A 21,644-nucleotide genomic window follows, 5' to 3' on the forward strand; every position below is an offset into this window, starting at 1 on the left:
AAGCCTTCTGCATCCTGCAGGTCTTGCATATGGGCTCTGGACCTGACCAGTATTCCATGGCTGCAGCAGAATTCCTTCTGGTATTGTCTGATTCTTCCCCCAGAGGTGGGCTTGTCTCCTTCCTTGTGGTCCTTCTGACTCTTCCTTTAGTGTTCATCTCTCTTGTCTGAACCATGCTGGGAATTATAATTTCTATAAATAACTCATCAGTCTTCACAGCTACATCCAAAGATATCACCAAGATTTTTCATCATATACAGGATTCAATAACTGGCCTTTTTGCTCAGTCTTAGCAGAATTACAGTGAGGACAGTCATTATAAACAAGCCATTCTCTTGCCCTTTTGAGAGCTATTTATTTCCCATTTCTTTTAAAATGCAGTACCACTTATCTGCAAATTATACCTCTGGTTATTTCCAGGGAAAGAATATTTTAAATATTACTAGAAAATATTTTATGCAGTATTTTCCAACAAATACAACTTTTCCTAAGTAAACAATAAGTGATTAATATCCACTAAGTGTATGTGCTCAGAAGTGATTTCTATATGGAAACATTAACTCTGCAGCATCCAAAATATAATTAGTGGTGGGACATACCTTCCATTCCAGCAACACAGGAGGCTAAAGTATGAGGATCTCAAGTTCAAGGCCAGCCTCAACAATTTAGCAAGGCCCTAAGCAACTTAGTGAGACCCTGTCTCAAATAAATAAATAAATAAATAAATAAATAAATAAATAAGTAAGTAAGTAAATAAATAAATAAATGGGCTGTAATATGGTTGAATGGTAGAGTGCCTCTGCATTCAATCCTGGTACCAAAAATTATTAGCATTAATCATTTTATTATTTATAAACAATTGCTGATATTTATGACCTATTCATCAAGAGTCAGATTCTGAGTTGAATATTTTATATTCTGCTTAATGTGACTTTTATTATTCAGCAAAGTATATTTCTATTATTATCCCTTCTAGACACAATGAGATTGAATATTAAGAGGTTCAGTAATTTATCCATCCTTATAAGTAGTGAACCTGGGATTCAGCCTCTTGACAAAGTCCTTACTCTTAAAAAGTATGCCCTATATTTGTAAAACCTGGACTAAATTATCCCTAAACTCTGCACTTGGGGACCCAAGTCATGTTTCCTCTATGCTTTTCACATTATGGATTTTTAAAAACTGAATTAAATGGATAAAAGTAACCAAGATTAAGCAAGTAATTTTGATGCTATATTGATGCTATATTGACAGTTAGCCATTAATAGCATCAAATTTAACAAATGAAAATGTACCTTCATACTAGATATAATAAATTTATGCTTTTTAACTTATAAGTGATTTCTGAACAAATCTATAAATAACAACTGTTGATATAAGTAGACATACATATTCCATCCCCCAATTCTCTTACTTGAGTGGGGATCACTAGTTTCTGTGATAGACAAAGTGAATATGTACCTTTCCAACATAAAAATAGGGAAATAACATTCACATAACCAATTTTAATTCAGGATGAAGGACTAGTCCCAAAAGTCAGTTAAAACCATAGGAACACTTCACTTGAAAAACCAAATTTTTTTTTATTAAACAGCCTTACTCAGATAAAATTAACATACCATAAATTTACTGATTTAAAGTATACAATTCAATCATTCTTAGTATACTTTTGGATGTAAGCAACCATCAGTACATTCAATTTCAAAACATTTCATCACCTTAAGAAGAAACCCCATATCATTTAGCTATGAATCCTTGAGTCCCCCACACCCCACCTGGGCCCTGAGCAACCACTAATCCATTTTATGTTGCCACGGATTTTCCTGTTTTGGATTTTCATATGAAGGAAAACATACTACACGTTGGAAAGGTCATTAATTTTTACCAAAACAAATTTATTTGGCAGACAATGGTGGCATCCGAATGGATAAATTGGTACTGCCCATATTCTTTCAGAGGATATTTTTAGATGCCTTTCCCATACCTATTCACTTCATCTCCTAACTCTAATTATTCTGTTGCTGTACACTTACAAGAATTCTCTTTATTCTTAATGGAAGACTAGTGGTGAGGTCTACACATCCTTTTTTTACCAGAGCCCAGAATATGTTTGCTTGCTTGCTTAACTTATAGATTAGAATAATGAAAATATTGACCTGAAAAGACTTATTTGGCAAGATTCTCAATCCTCTAAACATATTCAAAGTTTGATTTGGTGGTATTGCACAGTTCTGTTGGCAAAATCATATCATAGAGTCCTTCAAATGTTTTAGACAAGATCTGTATAGTGTTCCTATAGAGACAACTGTAGCATCAGTTATGCTTTGTAAAAATAACATTACAAATTGAAATATGCATGTTTTGTTATCTGGGTTGCAATTTGGAACATTACATTACTTTCCCCAGTCTTGGATCGTACTACACTTGGGAATAATAGTACTTAGGTTATTCAGACTTTCTGTAAACCATGTTATAAGCCCTGGGCCAGGAATGTCTTGGGGAAAAGAGGGTAAAGGGAGCCCTGTTTTGATCTTGGGTCATTTACTTTCCAGTGGGAAAGGAGACTGATCAAATTATTATGTAAATAAATGAAAATCACAGTCATGATTCAATGCTACCTAAGTGAATTTACTTTAGGCAAAGAAACACTGGAGGAGGGAACATTTTTAGACTAATTTTAAATATGGCAGGACTTTACCAGGTTAAATAAGGAAGAAAAAAACATGCCAAGCAGAGAGGACAGTAAATATTGGCATCTTTTAGTGTTCAGAATGATAGAGGTACAGATTTGTGCTGTGCAGGGAGGCTGAGGCCACACAACAAAGGGCCGTTAAGCCTTTTGATTTTTATTCTAAGTGCAATGGGAAGCTTATTACCTATTTTAAAGAGTATAAGCCACATTATTTGACTCTTACCTGGAAAAACCTTAAATTTCCCCATTTAGCTCCTGAACTAAATCTAATTAACTTTAATAGAGCTGGGCTGCCCTTCACATTTCATCCAATGAATGAAGGCACAGTCATTTAAAGTTTGAATTCTATCTTCTGAGTTTTGTTTTAAAATTTGCTATCTGATCAATAGTCATTTTCTGAGATTAGTTTAAGAATTCTTTCAGAGCTCCAAATGCCTGATTTAAAAGCACAAAACAAAACAAAACAAAAGAACAAAACCATGCTTGGACTCAAGCCATTCTAATTTCAGGAGAAAGTTTGCATAGAATAGAGAAATGCTGACAAAATAGGGATTAGTTACATCTTGTCATTAAAAGATAGCTATAAACCTGAATGTTGAGGGATAGTTGGTATTGAGTAAACCTCAGAAATCACTATCCCTGCTGCCTGTTCCCTAGAAGGATCTCAAGAATCAGCATCCTTCTGTCCTTCCATTGTTAACTTCTTAAAAAAAAAAAAAAATCTAACCATTAAGAAAATTTTTGATTTGATAGTGAATTGAGAGAAAAGTGCAAAATGTAAAAACAGATTAAGGGAAGAGGCCATACAGACAAAACTGGCATTAACAATGTTGTTTCTGTCCCCAAATATATTTAACCTATTTAATCAGCCATTGGTTGATTATTTTATCCTATCCTACTACCTAAAACTTAAGTAAGTTGGTGATTAATTTGAATTTTTAGATTTTTCTTCTAAGAACTTGTAGAGTATCTTATGTGTCCTTTTCGATTTCCAAGTATCTCTAGAAATTACCAGTAACTATAGACCAGGACTGGGAAAGCATTTTTTGCTCTCTCTCTCTTTCTCTCTCATTTTAATTGGTTCTTCTTAGCTATACATGACAGTAGTAGAATCCATTCTGATAAAATTATGTAAGTATAGAATAAGATATATATTCTATTTATCTTATTCTAATTAGGACCCATTCTTGTGAGTTAAAAAAATATTTATTTCCAGGATTTTTTAATAGACACTATTGTATGCATTGGGATCATATCAATGCACAAAACAAAGTACCAAAAAACTTTAATGCCTTTGTGCAGCTAACCTTCTTGTTAGAGGTAGGGGAAGGAGAAAGAAGATAAGTAATAAATGTAGGAAATGGATTAAAATTATAGCAAGTTAGAAGTTGATACATATAATGGGAAAAAATAAAATGAGTACAGAGGATTTGAAATGGAGCTCTGACTAATGAATATTAAAGGTCTTAAAATGGATTATTCTAATCTCATTTTGATGCATGCGATTTCACTAATAAATCTTAATAAGTCTGCCTTTAAGCCAGAGCTACCCTTTAGTTTGTGTTTACTGTATACTTAAAAAAAATTTCATTTCTATCATACTGTCAGCCACAAACCATTCTCACTCTGGGCCGATGATAGACAGGTCCATTTTAGGATCATCTGAGATAGGATTAGAGCTTATAGAGCCATACTGACCAAAAGGCAGGACTAGAATTAGAAACCATTATAACCTATGCTAGTGACTTTCTTCACAGTTAGGTTACGGTGAATTCATATTGGGTTGGTGGGAAATAGTAAGAGAGAGAGAAAAAAATTAGTGTTGAGCAGTGAGCTCTAATTTCAAACTGAGCATGACAATTTATATCATCTCATGTTTGTTTTTAATAGTTCAGCAGTGGAAAGGATGTTACTTGTCAAGAAAAAGTTGAACACTACTGCTTTTTCCAAAAATAATTGTCTTCTATTTAAGTATACTCTGTGTTAAAAATGAACTTTCATGGGGAAAAAACATGTCTGTTCTAAAATAATTTTTTTGTCCCTGAAAAGAAATGCTCAGGAGGGTTACATATTCTAAAAATAGAACAACCCTAATGGAATTTAGATTGTTTTTTCAACTGCCTTTTGTTAAAGTGATAGGTTTACTTTCTATACAACATTTTATTCCCTATACTTTTATATTTATTTGATATTTCAGGTGTTTCTTTCAAACTTTTCACAATGATGAAACAGGATATTTATGCAGTTATTTTAAGCATTTATTTTCTTTTTCTTTATATGAATTCAATTTTTTTTTCCTATCTCATTTGATCAGACAACAAAACACTACTGCAGAATTCTTGGCAGTATATTTTTTTGTGTAATTTGTTTAGTATGTGCTTTCACACAAACAGGAATCTAATACAAATTAAGAAAATGCAGATAAGTCTGTTTCCATTGTGCATATGCACATCCTGACTTTGGTTATACATTTATGCAAGTAAGGTCTCTCTGGTCACTCATACTCAAGAAGGTTTCTGCACTACTAAGAGTGCTTGGTTACCAGCATAGAATAACGTAGCCAGAGGATGAAAATATGTAATCATCCAGTTTTTGGAATCATAAATGATAATTCCTATAATGGATAGCATTCCTACAAAAGACATCAAAGTCCATGTGCATTTAATGATATTATTAGTCTTGTTTGAGAAATAAAAATACTTCCCAAGTTAATTGCTATGAATTATTGGATATATGAGCATAATTCCAAACTACTAAAGTTTCATGGAAATGCTACCTACTTAAATTCTGCCTGGTGTCCACAAAACATGCTCATCAAAGCCTGTAGTTTCTTGACTGAAAGCAGCTAGATTTCTTTTTCTGTTTCTTTCTTTTTTTCTTTTGACATTCAAAAATACAGTATATGATTTTCTATTTCTAGGGAGGAGCAGAGCATAACATTCCAGTTGTCATTTCAAAAATCTCCAAGGAGCAAAGAGGTAAGTTTTCATAATTTTCTAGCAGCCATTTCTTTGTAACCGCTGTTGAGAGTGATTCAACAATTGGTATATGACTGGTGAGATCTACAATACCAATGATCAGGCAGTAAGTAGTGGATTTGGGGGATACATTCACAGAATGGGAACAAGGATGAGCATTAATAAATCACATAGTCATGTTTGTATTAGGTATAGTTTTTCAATCTTCTCATTAAACACACAAATAAAACGAATGATAAGTCATATGTAACAAAGGCAATTTCAGATAATTTCTTTTAGTTTCTCTGAAACTGCATCTAGGAAAAACAAGAAGATATAAAGCAAATGTGGTATTGACTGAAACTAGTTAAACAATGTAGTGTTTATGAATAAACTTGGAGCTATTTCCATTTTTTTAGATGTCAAATTGGATGTCTACCTCTCAAACATTTTTCACAGAGACATCATGAGTATAAGTGCATGAAAAAATTAGGCCACCCATCCAGATGAGTCATTGGTATTTTGCAACTGTAAGATCTGAAATGATGGAACTATTTCGAAATATCTCTGCTTGTGTTTCAGTAATTAAAATGAGTTGAATCATATTATTATTTTCAATTTCCCTTTTTGTGGATCTTTTAAGATGATAGTAACATAAAGCATATAGCTTTTGTTTCATTAATCTATATTAATGGTAATAAAACAACTTATTTTTCAGATGGAAATAGTATATAATCAATTTTTTTTTCATTCATAGCGGAACTTTCAGGACTACTCTTTATTGGGGATGCGATTCTACAGGTATATATTTTATCATTATTACTTCATGTGCAACCAAAAAATTAAGCCAGTTCACAATATGCTATGTGAAGCTATGCTTTCTTTTCATTGCAGATAAATGGAATTAACGTGAGAAAATGCAGACATGAAGAAGTGGTAAGTTTACATTTTCCTGATGTCATATTTTTTTCTGCATGTGCAAATGAGAATTTAGTGCAGTGGTAAAAACTATCATTTCATTTATTAGGAAGATCTAAAATTCATCCAGTGTGCTATGAAACTTTCAAATGCTCTTCTACTTAATATGTTTTCTTCTTGGAAATGAATCACTGAGTACTATCCAGTGTGAAATGTATTTCAAAAAAATATTTTAGGATGGTCATTTGCTATGTTTCCCTTGTTTTTCCATGAATCTTTTCCAGTAGTTGTCCATCCAGTTTATCTAAGGATGAAATATATTTCTCAATCCTTGCAAATATTTAAAAGTTTATAAACAATGAATTATTTCTGTAAAATTTTGTACAGAGTAGTAAGTAGGGACACATTGAAGAGCATTTAAAGACTGTGTGTGTGTGTGTGTGTGTGTGTGTGTGTGTGTGTGTGTGTGCGCGCGTGTGTGTGTACCCATTGGCATTCTAGTGCAAGGAGTGGAGAAGAGAGAGACTTAATCTCAAGGTGGACCAGCTTAGCATTGACTTGACATTTATTTTTACTGTGGCATTTTCTTGACTGTTTCTGATTATGCAATTCTGAGGTCCTAGATTTAGATATTCTAATTTAGCAAGTTTGGATGGGTCCAGGAAATTGGATTTCAGCAGCCATTCTAAGTGGGTCCATTGTAGGTGACTTTTAAACTGTACTTTGACAGAGAGGTTGAAGAACTTCTGTTGGGTCTAGTGAAATGACTTTAAAAAAAAAAATGATACTGAAAGAAAAAGAAAGGACCGTCAGGCATTTGGAGAATGTATGTCATGGTTAATTAGTATTCATAGATCCTTCACTGAATTGGGGTTTCAGCTCATCTGGGAAGGTGTAGAGGAGAAATTATAATTAAAAGTTTATACTACAGGATCAAACAAAATAAAAAAAACACTATATTCCTTTTTCTTCTCACAGCTCTAGTGTGTTTGGGTTTTGGATACATTGCTCCTCTGTTAAAAGTTATTTGGAGAAAACTATTCTCCCATATTAACATATTTCAAATGTCAGAGTGGCAGATTGAAGTGCCTGAGAAAACCACAGTTTCACAAGTAGTGATATTATGAAGGCTTCTTGATTATGAGCACATGGCATAAGTAACTGAATTTTTGTTACTATTCACCACCTGACTTTGTCTTCTCAAAAGCTTATTTGGGCCATCTGATTGCCACTGGTGTGCTGAAAATAATGTAAAACATATATTTCAAGCCCCAAATTTTCTACAAATATGCACAGAGGAAAGAAGCATTGTAGAAGAAATTTTTGAACAAATGAGAGGACAGCATAGCTCAGAGCTCTCTGTTCTGCAGCATCCCAGGTAATTTTAAAATATAGCCATTGAAGCAAAGATACTTCCAACTTTAGTTTTTAATTTTAAGTACAAAATGATTTTAAACTCATTTTCGAAGAAATAAACACAAAGTGCATTCCCTTTGAAAACCACATGCTGTTAGTTGGAATCAAGCTTGCAATTTGCTCTTCAGAGGCAGGCAGTGTGCTTAAACAAACTGTGATAGAGCTTTGATTAAACAGATTAGTGTGGAATGAGAGATTAGAATGCATTAGGTGCCACTTCAGATGATGTTCATTTCGATTCGAAGAAAGAAAATATAAGTTTGTATTGCAAATTTTATATAGTTCTTTATAATAAATTAATTTTTTAGAACCTTAACCCTTCAAGCTCTGGAATATAGGTACTAATGTTCTTACTTGTTTCTAATCTTTGACTTTCCAAGAGCAAATAAATAGATGCCTTTGTCCTCACTGCTTATTACCTAAGTGAATGAACCTATATCTCAGTGGGATCAATGTATTAATTAAATGTTTAAAAATTAACTTATATGGGCTTTAAAAAGCACAGAAGCTCAACAGAGGTAAGTAGTTTTGAAACAGCATGCTGTTGTACCACATTCCTTATAGAGTTTCAAATTCCAAAACAAATTGGGCAGATATGACATGGTGATTTTCTTTCACTCATTTACTCTATTTATTGACACTGTTAGAAATTCTACATTCAGCCCTGATTAGTTTCGCTTTTAAGAAGACTTCAATAGTTTCACTTTTACTTCTAGATAGAAGTTATAAACTCTGATCTATATAGAAGGGAGATCCCACATTGTTCACTAGGATCACACAGCAAATTTCTTTTTTTGTGGGGAGGGGTACCAGGGATTGAACTCAGAGGCACTCAACCACTGAGCCACGTCCCCAGCCCTATTTTGTATTTTTATTGAGAGACAGGGTCTCACTGAGTTGCTTAGTGCCTCACTATTGCTGAGGCTGGTTTTGAACTCATGATCCTCCTGCCTCAGCCTCCTGAGCCACTGGGATTACAGGCATGTGCCACCATGCCAGTCACATGGTACATTTCTTGATGGGCACTGCTGTTTCAGTGTTGGGCAGTGTCTCTGTACCACCCGTTTTAGTCAGCTTTTGCACTACTGTGACTAACGGACCTAACCAGCACAATTGTAAAGGAGGATGAGTTTATTTGAGGGCTCATGGTTTCAGAGGTTTCAGTCCATAGACAGCAGGCTCCATTTCTTCTTGAGGTGAGGCACAACAACCTGGCAGAAGAGTGTGGCTAAGGAAACAGCTTAAGATGGAGGTCAGGAAACAGAGAGTTCTCCACTCACCAGATACAAAATATATACACCAAAGCCACACTCCCAATGCCCCACATCTTCCAGTCACACCCAACTTCCTTCACTTATCCATCATGGAATTAATTCACTGATAACCCAATCTTTTCTTCTCTGAACCTTTTTGCATTAACTCACATGTGAGCTTTTGGTGGACACCTCATGACCAAACCACAATACCACCCATACTGATCCATGGGAGGTTTCTACAGCAACAGAGCTACTGAAGCTACTGCTCAACATCCCGAACACTATCCACCAATTTTAGGCAGGAACTAAAGTGGACATCCATGAGAGCGGGTACAGTCCTTTGGAAAATGAGGGTCCAGCTTTCACCAAATAGGGCATTTCTTTTCTTTTTTTCTTTCTTTTTTAAGTTTGATGTGAACATGTTATGTAGTCCATGAATGAGTTACCTCTAAGACATGAAAAGTCCCTACTCTACCAAAGATTTTTCAAGGAGAAATGGATCTACTTCCCCTGTTGTTTTATAATTGATACCACTTTCCTTACCACCATACCCTAAACATATTAAACTGATTGCAATCTATATCAAGCACTGCATATTCTTCATTTGATTAACAAAAAACTGATCCCATATAAGAAGACTTCTGAGTGACACTATGTGAAACACACTGCAACTGAATCTTTTGTATAATAAGACTATAAACTAAATTTATAACAGTTCTAATCTTATTGGAATATAGACCTTGAGGTTTTAGAATTTGATAATTATGAAAGCATAAAACTTGGGGGAAATAATTAGGAGAGAACAATATAAAAACTATTAATTTACAATGAAGTGTAAAATGCAAAAATGGTGATTTACTTATAAACGCTAAAGGTGATAGGAAATAAGAGTTAGCATAAAAGTGTTTGTTGAATTAAAAGCACCCTGATTAAAAAAAAAAATCAATATAACAAGTTTCTATGTAATGAGACTTTTAAAATAGAGTAGATCATCATTAGGCAAAGCAAGATGAATGGATAGATGATTCCAGAAGTTTCCTTTTAAAGAAGCATTTCTGGTATCAGGTTGAAGATTTATGGGTCCCCACAAAAGAGGTACATTTCCTTTTTTGTTTCTATAGTTCTCACAATTAGAAAATATTAGGTAATTTGAAATGTAAATAATTAACATCCCAATCCTGAATTCATGATTTTGAATGATACTCTAAAAAGGCTTCATTTTTCAAGAGCAGAATAAGTAGTTAAAATTATATAAATTGAAATGACACATTCATAAAATGAGATAAATGCTGACAAAAACCAATGTACAATGCTGATTTATGAACATAGCATTATAACTATCACAATATATGCTTTACTTAATTCAGACTTTCCCATTGGAATAGAAAGAACATGTTCTTTTTCAGTTTCAATCAATCAGAAAAAAAAAAAAACATTATAAGGGTTATGGCAAATCATCTGAAAATGAGGCTCTCATTTATATATGGAAACAGTTTAGGTGGTTTTATGCATCAGTGAGGAATATACTTAGGATGTGCTTGCAGCACACAAATAATTTTAGACCTTGGAGAAAAGATTAAAAGGTGATTGAGTTACATATTGTGCTACATTGTTCATGATACAGAAAATGATTTTGATCTCTTGTTGATTAACACTTTATTGACAATTCAAAATTTATTTGACTATTTTTTCTTTGAATTAACTCACCAAAAGGAAAGTCAACTATGAAATCATTTAACTTTTAATATTTCCTAGTGATTTGGGAAATGTTAAGTGCAAAGACAAAAAAAATCTGAATACTGTCCATACTTTGTCTGATTTTGAAAAGAAATGTCCAGAACGTGCCCTATTTAAATCCTTAGATTTTCAGTGATATCCTTAACAGTTGCATTTCTTTGGATTTATTTCTGTACCCAAATTAGGTTATGAGTCAAGAAGGCCCAAATTACCCTTTAATGACATGGGTGCTTTATTCTCTTGACTGCTGCTGATATCAAATCCTTATTCATAGTTTTACTGTTTTGAACAAAGATAGCATAGTTCGAAGACATGATCTTGCTGCCTGCCCCCCAAGAAAAGGAGAAAATCAGTTCTTATAACCTTTGACTTGGTAGGACCTCAGCCAATTTCTACCCAGAGGAATCCACACAGGATCTAGAGCACAGGCCCATCCATGTCATATTGAGAGTACAGAGACTCCTAGGTAGATACCACCATACTATTTTCTAATCTTACTTTCAGCAAACTCTCTTAGTCACTCTCCTGTTCCAGAGATTGGAACAAGGAGGGGGAATGTGTGTTATAAAATTATATAATTTTTACACAGTTTAAATGATCATGAGATCAATCTGAAAAGCAAGAAAAAAGAACCTAAAGTCTGAAGACCTACGTTAAAACTGTCAGATGCCTTCCAGCTATGTCATATTGACAATGAACCTAAATCTCTCTGGCCTTCATCTTCTCAACCAAAAGATGGAGAATTTAAAGTAGATTAATGCCTAATGAATTTATAGCCACAATGCTCAATTCTTTTATTTTAAAAGAACATGAAAATTTGCAAAAAGCCCATGAACCTGTACAACATTACAACTCTTATAGACTTAACTATAGAGCAAAATTAATAGTGATGTGTCAATAAAATTCCTTCAGTTATAACAAATATACCACAGTAATGCAATATATTAAAAAGAGAAAAAACTCTGAATATACCAAAATGATGGTACTTAACAAACAAAAAGTATATTCAAAAGTCATGAAATTGGAGAAGTGATATGGAGAACTGTCATAATTGCTTATATTAGTTTTTCTACTTTCAGGCACCTGAATTCTATGGATTTATGTTTGGGTCTCTGGGAGAGAGCTCATTAGGAAAACAACAAAAACAATTACAAAACTGTAGAAAAAATGTTTTAGGAAATAAATCTTTAAAGTATCATGATACAATGAGTAACACATTGCTACCCTCAAGAAAACTCCATTCAGAACCATTTTATTGCCACTGTGGTACAGAGTGAAATAAGTGAAACCCAACAAAAGCAGCCACAATGCCCAAAGGGAGTAGCAATGCTGGTCAAAAACAACCACAACAAGAAAATTCAATAGAAGCAACCAGAGAAGAAAAAGCAGCGGATGAACAGCAAGCCTGGTTGCTAAGCACATGAACACATCCAGAAACACTGGCAGAAAGATGACTTTTTTGCAGGTTGAGACCATGCGATTTTAGGGAAAGTGGAAAAAGTAAATCAGAAGAGGATTATGCATTCATCTTTCACTCTCAGAGACTGTCTTTGAGACTCTATGAATGAAAGAAGATATCATGACTCCTCCACATTATAGGAACTTCACTATGGACCCAAGGTGGTGTGAAGACTTCTAGGATTCACATCTAACCCTCGGCTCTATCAGAAGTTTTACTAAGAGGCTTTTGGATTGTATGTTCTGAAGTAGTTCTGAGATATCTTGGGGTGGTCTAAATTACTACTGAAATTATTTGGGTAACAGATGATTTCTGGATCGGAGATAGAGAATCAGAAAGGAGAAAAAAAGCTTAAGATGTTAAATACCCATACATCTGTGGTCACCCACATAGTACATGGAATTTTGGATGGCTTCAGGCAGAAAGATATCTGTTATATATCCTATGTTCTTATTTTGAGAATGTGTGGGAGTCATAAATCAATCTTTGGGGAAGTGTGTGATAGAAATGACCACATCTCTGTATGTAAGAAAGTATATATAATGTGATGTGGAAGTAATAATACCAGTTATGTGTATGTGACAATGTGCATGGAAATAAGCTTGGAAAAAAATATCTCTTGAATTCCTGGTTTTGGATATAATTTTAGTATAGAAAAAACGTACCTAATCCTTTCAGAATTGTATGTCAAAAGGACAATTTTAAGGCCTTCTCAAGTTATAAATGTACAATCTTTATGAAACTCAGTGCAGAGATTTGGGGTTAAATGAAATGTTTTTATCTTTTCCCTTCTAAAATATTAACAGGGCAATAAATGATCCTTTTAAGGTAATAATAGTAAAGATAAGAGAGCAAAAAGAAAAGAATGCAGTAGGCAAGGGTTTTTAATTTTGTTTTTGAAAATAGAAAGTTAGTAGATTAGTGGGAATCGTCAGAATCAGCAGTTCTCACTACAGTACTCAATCAGATAGTACTCAATAGGATTTGAGATAACAGGCTCATTAAAAGGGAGAGTTGAGGGATTAGCAAGAGCAGGATATTGGTTAGAATTCAGGGGGAATCTCTGAGGCACTGCAGAGGGCATGGCTGAGACTCGGCACTAAACTAAAGTGAAATGTACATTTTGGACAGTAAGTTGCCCTGCCTCTGCCTTCATTGAACTTCACAACTCTGGCAACCACATTTCTATCCTTTCTTTTTTTTCGCTAAGAGAAAGTATTAGAAAATTCTTCTTGAGTATAATTAACCTATGAGAAATAACCAACAGTAATCCACTCAGGCTTTCTAAATGCAAGTTTGATTCTCACTAGTAATACCAGAGAGGAGCCCAGTAATGGATAAACCTTGCACTCTGTACACAAAGCTGACAATTCACTTTTTAGTGTCTGAGTTTAAATATTGACTAGTGTTAAAATGTCAACCACATTTGAAAAATATCATTCACATCAAAGACAGAGACTGAAATACACAAAGAAGAGAAACAGGAAACAGAGAAAATAAGATTAATCAAAAAAGGAGTTATACCATAATTAATTTAGAGAGATGGTAGAAATTATTTTGTAAGTGAAATAATTCCAACATTATATATAAAAGGAACATCTAGAGAAAAAAAGAACTCTGGAATATTAAAACCTTGACAGCAATAGTGAAAGAAATGTAGAATGTGAAAATATTATAAAACAAACTGACAATCCTCTAAAATGAAATAAAATGCCAAATAAATAGGCAATATAAAAAAGGATATTTAATTGAGTAATTTTTATGTCAGATCAGTAGAATTTAAGAAAAGAAAATGAAACGAAGGGAGCTACAATTGTCAAAGAAATGATACAAGAAAAGTATCCAGAATTAACATATATACATTCAAATATAGACAAAATGCAAGAGAGAAAGGGAGAGTGGGTTCTCTCAGAGCAGAGGGACCATGCACCCCTCCTGTCCTCTAATCTTATCAGAAGTTCAAAAGAATTTGCAGAAGGTCCTGAGGAGGTTCACCTTTGGGCTTTTGATTGACAACAGGATTGCATCAGACTTTCAAGTTTCCCATTGTGAATGGTTTTACCCCATAAAAGAGAGATTTTACTATTATAACGACATGTTGAAGATGGAAGGTAACTCTGATTTCCTCGGCCCTCAATGACAATTCTTTTTGGAACTTGTTCCTAAAGATTTTATGGTTGCAGGGGTTGGGGGGGGGGCGTCCTTTGCTTTTAATTATTCTATCTTCCTGAGTCCTGGAATCTGGACTATATAAAAGTCACAAAATTATCCCACCCACTTCAGGGTGACTAGTCTTATCAATAGGGTGACTGAGCCTTTTTTCTCCTGCAAATAACAAAGTGTTGGGGAGGAATGTAGCATGTCCTGTTGACATAAGGCAGGAAAGGGCCAGAATAGCCTGAGGTAAATTGCTTTTTAAAAGAAAGCATGTGGGGGTCAGCATAGTGGGCACTGTCTATAGAATTAACCCTTTAATTAATGAACCCATTGCTCATGTCTGTCTTCTACATATCAATATCACAAATCCATCATTACAAACTTTAGTTTCACTATCTTAAAAATTTGTCTGTTTTATCCAGCCTCCCAATCAATGATCTTCTGGAAGTCGACTATTTTGTTGTCTCTATAACATTGCCTTTACCAGAATGCCATATAATTGTATTTTAGAGAAGGTAGCCTTTTGGAATGACTTCTTTCAGTTAGTAAAGTGCATTTCAAATTTGTGACAGTTTTTTCCTGACTTAAAAAGCTGATTCAAAAAACAGAAAAACAATATTCCATTTTATGAGTGAATTGTAGTTTGAGTGTCCATTCACCTATTGAAGGACATCAAATTGCTTCCAGTATTTGATGATTATGAAGCTGCTGTAAATATTTACATTCAGGTTTTGTGTGGATGTGTGTTTTGAAATCAATTGGATATAACCTAGGAGGTCAATTGCTTCATTATATGGTAAGACTATTTTTAGCTTTGTAAGACTCTACCAGATTGTCTTCAGAAGTAGCAGTGCATACTACCAACAAGGAGTGAGAATCCATGTTTGCTCCACATCCTTGTTAGATTTGAGCCATGTTAGTAAGTGTGCAGTGGTACCTCATTTGTTTTAACTTACAATTCCTTAATGACAAAGGATGTTCAGCATCTTTTCTTATATGTCTGTTTAGTTATTTGGTCCATTTTTAATTGGATTGTTTGCTTTCTTTTAGTTGAGAATGTTGAATTTTTTGTATATAGTGAATATAATTACTTTATCAGAAATATGCTTTATAAATATTTTATATCTGTTGCATGTGTGCTTCTTTTTTCACTGTTTTTATTTTTATTTTATTTATTCATATTTTTAAAGTACTGAGGAGTGAGCATGTGGGTATCAACCACTGAGAAACATCCTCTACCCTTTTTTTTTTACTGAGTCATGGTCTTGCTAAGTTGCCCAGGCTGTCCTTGGATTTGTGTTCCATCTGGTTCCTCCCTAGTAGCTGGAATTATAGGTCTGCAACACCATACCTTATTATATTTGTTCTCTTAAAAGTATCTCTTGCAGAACAAAATATTTAATTTTAATAAATTCTAGATCATCAACTTTTATCAATTATCTTTTGCTGTTTCATTTAAAAACTTGTTTTCATTGGATCCTCTACTTTTTAAAAAATTTTTATAGTTTACATTTTAAATGTAGTTCTATGAATAATTCTGAATTAATTTTTGTGAATCAGGTAAGACCTGTTTCTAAGTGTTTTTTTTTTTTCCTTGCATGTAACTTTACAATAGTTTTTGCAATTTTGTCAAAAAAAAAGGTTATTTTCCATTGATTGCCATTGCTCCTTTGAAGATCAGTTGACTATATTTTTGTGAGACACTTTCTGGTCTTTTTCCTTCTTTCTATTAATCATTGTGTCTTTTTTTTTTTTTTTTTGACAATACTGTGCTACCTTTATTATTATAGTTTTACTGTAAATTCTCAAATCTGGAAGAATATGTCCTCATCTATTCTTCATTCTCAGCATTCTGTTGGCTATTTTAAATTTTTTGCCTTCCCATATAAACTTTAGAATTGCTTTTAAATATTTACAAAATAATTGTTGGGATTTTGATGGAAATTTCATTCAATTGATTAGTCAATTTAGGAAAGGCAACAGCCAAATAACATTGTACTCTCAGTTCAGAGACACGTAGCATCTGTTCATTTAAACAGATGTTCATTGTGTGCTATCACCAGGGCCTGGGTAGGTTTCACTTATACTTTTGTACATATTTTGTTGGATGTAGACCTACATATTTCAATTCTTCATTGTTATTGTGAAAGGTATTATTTCTTAAATTCAATTCCAATTGTTGTTTATAAGAATAAAAGACACTTTTTTAATATTAATTATCTGTCCTATAGTCTTGCAAGATTTTATTTTGTTTTTGTTTTGGTAGATTCAGTGGGATTTTTCTAATCATGTCATCTTTGAAAAGGATAGCTTTTGTTTACTTGCAATCAATCTATATAACTTATTTGCACTTATTTTTGTTGTTGTACTGAATTAACCAGGACTTCTTGTAAACTTTGAATGGCATAGTGAGCAAGGTCCCCACCTTTTTCCTGCTGCTAGTGGGCAGGTGTTTAGTTTGACACCATTGGCCATGAAGTTAGTTTCTTTGTGAATGTTCTTTATCAGGTTAGGAAATCAAACTTTTATCACTAGTTTGTACACCTTTTTATATAGCTGTGCATTAAATTCTTTCAAATATCTTTTTTGTGTTGATTGATATGACCATATGCTTTTTCTTCTATAGCTTTTTGATGTGATTGATTACACTGGTTAAATTAAAAATGGTGAGTCATCCTTGCCAAACTGTAATAAATTTCATTTGATATGGTATTTCATATATTCTGGAGTTTGATTTTGTAGTATATTTTTGATAATTCTTGTACCTATGTTCATGAAAACTATTGGTCTTAATTATTTTCTTTAATCCATTTTAAAAGTATTTTTGGATATTCGATTAATGCTATTCTAGAATGAGATAAAAAGTGCTACTTCTGTTTCTCTTTTCCAGACAAAACTATGGAGAATTATCACTTCTTTATTAAATGTGTGACAGAATTCCCCAGGAAAAACTGCTTGACTTAGTGCTTTCTTATTTTAATGTTATTATTTATTGGTTCAATTTTTTAATAGACCATTTCAGAACTTCTGTTTCCCATGTGAGTTTTGGGAATTGACCTATATCAAGTAATTTATCAAAATTGTGGGCATAGAGTTGTACACAGAATTCCTTTATTAACATTTTCATGTTCACAAAATCATTAAAAATAATCCCTCTTTCATTTTTGATATTTGTTATATATACCTTCTTTTTTTCTTTTGAGTACCCCAGAGTTTTATCAATTTTACTGATCACTTAAAAAAAAACATGTAGATATATTTTTCCCATTTTATTGATTTCCTCTGCAATTTTCATTATCTGTTTTACTTTTCCTTTAGGTTCAATTACTCTGCTTTTTCTAATTTCCTATAGTGATCAATTTTTAGTCTTCATTGCTAATATATATACTTAGTGGTATTTGTACCTCAGCACTGCTTTCTTTGCATTCCACATATTTTGATGAATTTTTCTTTAATTTTTACTTAGCTCAAAATATTTTGAAATTTTTCTTCTAAACTTAGAGTAGTATTTTAAAGCAGGGCTTTATTTAATCTTCAAATATTTGGGGGTTTTCCAGATACCTTTCTATAATCAATTTTTGGTTTAAAATCCTTATTGACTGGAAACATACTTTGTATGTTACTCTTTCTTTAAATTTGTCAAAATGTGTTTTTTACTAAGTATCTTTGTGAATTTTTCTACATAAGTTTGGGAAAATTTGCCATGTTTAGAATGAGTATTCTACGAAAGTATAACAATTTAATAATAGTGTTGCTCAGTTCAATAATATCTTTGTTGAATTGCTGCCTGGTTGAACTATCAATTTTTGAGAGTGATGCTAAAGGCTACAATTATAATAGATATGCTTATTTATTCTTTCAGTTCCAATAGTACTTACACATGTATTTTGGTATTCTGCTTCTTAACTGTTTAATATTGCTATGTCTTCTTAAAATTCTACCCCTTTATTATTTAATTCTCCACTTAGGCATTATTTAGTGGAAATTTTGATAATTCTCCTTCCCTGATCTTATTTGTCTATAACTAACATCTCTTGCAGCAGCTTTGATTAGTTTTTGCAATGTATATGTTTCACTGTCCCTTATCTTAAACCTACTAAAGTCTTCATTTAAAATGTGTTTATTATAGTTTAGAATTATATACCCCTGACAATATTTGACTTTAATTGATTTTTGACGATTGAAATATGATTATTGATACAGCTAAGTTAACATAAACCATATTTATATTTTTCTCTTTCTTGTATCTGTTCTTTATTTTCTTTTTCTCCATTCTTTGTTTTTTAAACATCCTAGACTTATAAGCATTTTATTAAGTCTACTATGTTTCTTATTTTGTGGTATCAATTATGCTTCAACAATAATTAGTGTTTGCTTCAGAATATTATATCCAAACCATGGTATTAAGTAAAAGAAGCCAATAATAAAAGACCACATATTGCATTACTGCATTTATACAAAATATTAAACAAGGAAAATTTATTGAGGTCCAGAAATGGTTACCAAAGACAGAGGGAAGGGAGATATAGAAACTGACTTAATGGTTTATGGATTTTTTTGAGGGATTATAATGTAGTTCTAAACTAGACAATAGTAAGTACACAACTCTGAATATACAAACGAAATACTAAGTTGTGTACCTTACATAGGTGAAGTACATGGTCTATGAAGGTTTTATCCAATAAAGATGCAATGTAAAAAGTAGCAAATACTTGAATTCTTTGAGTATGATTCAAATGTTATTTTGATTTAATTCCATTCAAATTTTTGTGATAAAATAAAAGGAAAATACATGAATCTTTTAAAAATATTTCTATAGCTTGATAAATTATGGTAAGGCAAATAACTTTTCAATCATTACCATACCAGAAAACAGAATTTGACATACTATCTAGCAGCCCCACTCTGATATCTACCTTAATCATTGACCTCCAAATGAAACCATTATTCTAAATTTTACATTCATTTTCTCAGGTGATATTTATCCTTACACAATGTTGTTCAGTTTTATATAATTTTAAAAATAATTTGATATTTACCTTTACTTCATTTTTATTTCCTTTTTTACTTACCTTACTGCTGGAGATTAACCTGAGGGCCTTGCACATGCTAAGCACATACCCTACCACTGAGCTATTTACATGTCCACGTTCACTGTATTGTTATTCAAAATAGCCGAGAAGAAGAAATTCAAATATTCATTAAGAGGATGAATATGTGAAATTACATACATCCCTTTATATGTAAATGTGTGTGTATATGTGTGTGAGTGTGAATATATATGTATATATACATGTATATATATATGTATATGTATATACATATATTCAGTCTCATAAAGGTAATCCTTTATCATGCTACCATATGAATAAACAATGAAGATATTTTACGAAGTGAAATAATTTATTAAAATATAAATCATATGATTCTACTTACATGGGACATCTATAGTATTAACATTAACAAAAAAAGAAAATAGAAAGTAGGTTGGTGTTTATGATGGACTGGGGGAATAATTAAATATAATTTTTTTTTACAGGTAAATAGAGTTTACATTTTGAAACATAAAATGTTGTGGCAACCTGTTGCAAATTAATTTTATTCTGTTTAACTCTTTTGAAGTGCATCCTTAGAAATGGTTCAGATGATAAATTTTATATTGTTTATTTTACCACAAATAAATTTAAAATATTATGACAGATCCCATAAAAGTTCAGATATGTACCCAAAAGAATCAGTAATTCTGGCAACTGTAGCCTTACATATTCTCCCTTTGTATGGTTTTCAGATACCTTCTTATGCCCATTTACCTGTTAGGCTTCAGTACACACTTGAATAGCAACCCTGGAATGTAAAAATACCTGAGAGAAGCACTTCTTTGTGCACATTTAAATCCTATGATAGAACCTAGGAAACTTCAAACATACCATTTTTTTTTTTTTTGTTGTTGTTGTTTGTTTTGTTTTTGTACTGAAGAATGAATCCAGGGTAACTTAACCACTGAACCATTCCTACTCCCACCCCCCTTTTGTATTTTATTTAGAGACTAGGTCTCACTGAGTTACTTAGGGCCTTCCTAATTCTTAGGCTGGCTTTGAACTTGTGATCTTCCTGCTTCAGCCTCCAGAGCTGCTGGGATTACAGGCAGGTGCCACCATGCTCAGTCTTTAACCATACTATTGATATCTGATTACCCAACTCCAAATTAATCTGTGAAAACATATTGACAAAAATATCTTTTATACCTTGTAACCCACCTTCCCAGAAAAAAAATACTGGTAAAAAATGGTAGCTAAAGTGTTTCTTTAATAAAAAGAACTTTAAAAATCATTTTAGTATTCTGGGACATCTCAAAATGAAATAAAAATATGACCTCATATTCTAAATGCATTTGAGTCAGATTAGTCAAAACGTGCTGACTTTCTTTGGAAGTGAGTAAAGTCTATAAGACTAAAGACAAAGAAATTCAACATAAGCACAATTTTCATTTTAATAAAAATGTTTTCCATGGAGTATGAGTTAAAAGATCTGAAACCACATACACATAATTGAATATTAAGTAAAAGTTGGTGAATGGCAGAGTCAGGTTTTTCACTGTTGGTATAGAAGGTTAAAGATAAGTGAGGGAAAGAGTTCTGAATGGTTTATGTGGTATTGGATAACATTTGAAGACATCAGTAAGAACTTCTATTTAGCTAATATAGATATGGTTCATAGCATCATTAGCATTTATATAGATATGAATAGAGAAGCCCTCTGTTTACTCATGGAAATACTTTCAAAGACACCCAGGAGGTGATTAAAACTGCAAGTAAATCCTCATTATATTTTCTACACAAATATGCCTATGATAAAGTTTAATTTATAAATTAGGTAAGTAGAGAATGGATAAGGAAACTGTGGTATGTAAGCACAATGGAATATTATTCAGTCATAAAGAATAAAAAATTATGGCATTTACAGGTTAATGGATGGAATTGCAGAATATCATGCTAAGTGAAATAAGCCAATCCCCCAAAACCAAAGACCTAATGTTTTCTCTGATAAGTGGA

The 21,644-nt window shown here is 32.7% G+C and overlaps 1 protein-coding gene across 6 annotated transcripts in view; it reads left to right on the plus strand.

The window, feature by feature from the left end:
* SNTG1 (syntrophin gamma 1) overlaps positions 1–21,644 on the plus strand; it is a gene marked incomplete at its 3' end in the record, with an annotated part of 879,325 nt that overhangs the window by 573,329 nt on the left and 284,352 nt on the right. For all 6 annotated transcript variants that reach the window (XM_079136674.1, XM_079136675.1, XM_079136673.1 and 3 more), the window contains 3 exons: positions 5,613–5,670; positions 6,407–6,450; positions 6,544–6,585. In XM_079136674.1, coding sequence (XP_078992800.1) covers positions 5,613–5,670; positions 6,407–6,450; positions 6,544–6,585 — 144 coding nt within the window. The remainder of the gene's footprint in view (positions 1–5,612; positions 5,671–6,406; positions 6,451–6,543; positions 6,586–21,644) is intronic.

The sequence above is a fragment of the Sciurus vulgaris genome (genome assembly GCF_902686455.1).
Source record: "Sciurus vulgaris genome assembly, chromosome: 1".
In the NCBI taxonomy this organism is placed as follows: Eukaryota; Metazoa; Chordata; class Mammalia; order Rodentia; family Sciuridae; genus Sciurus; species Sciurus vulgaris.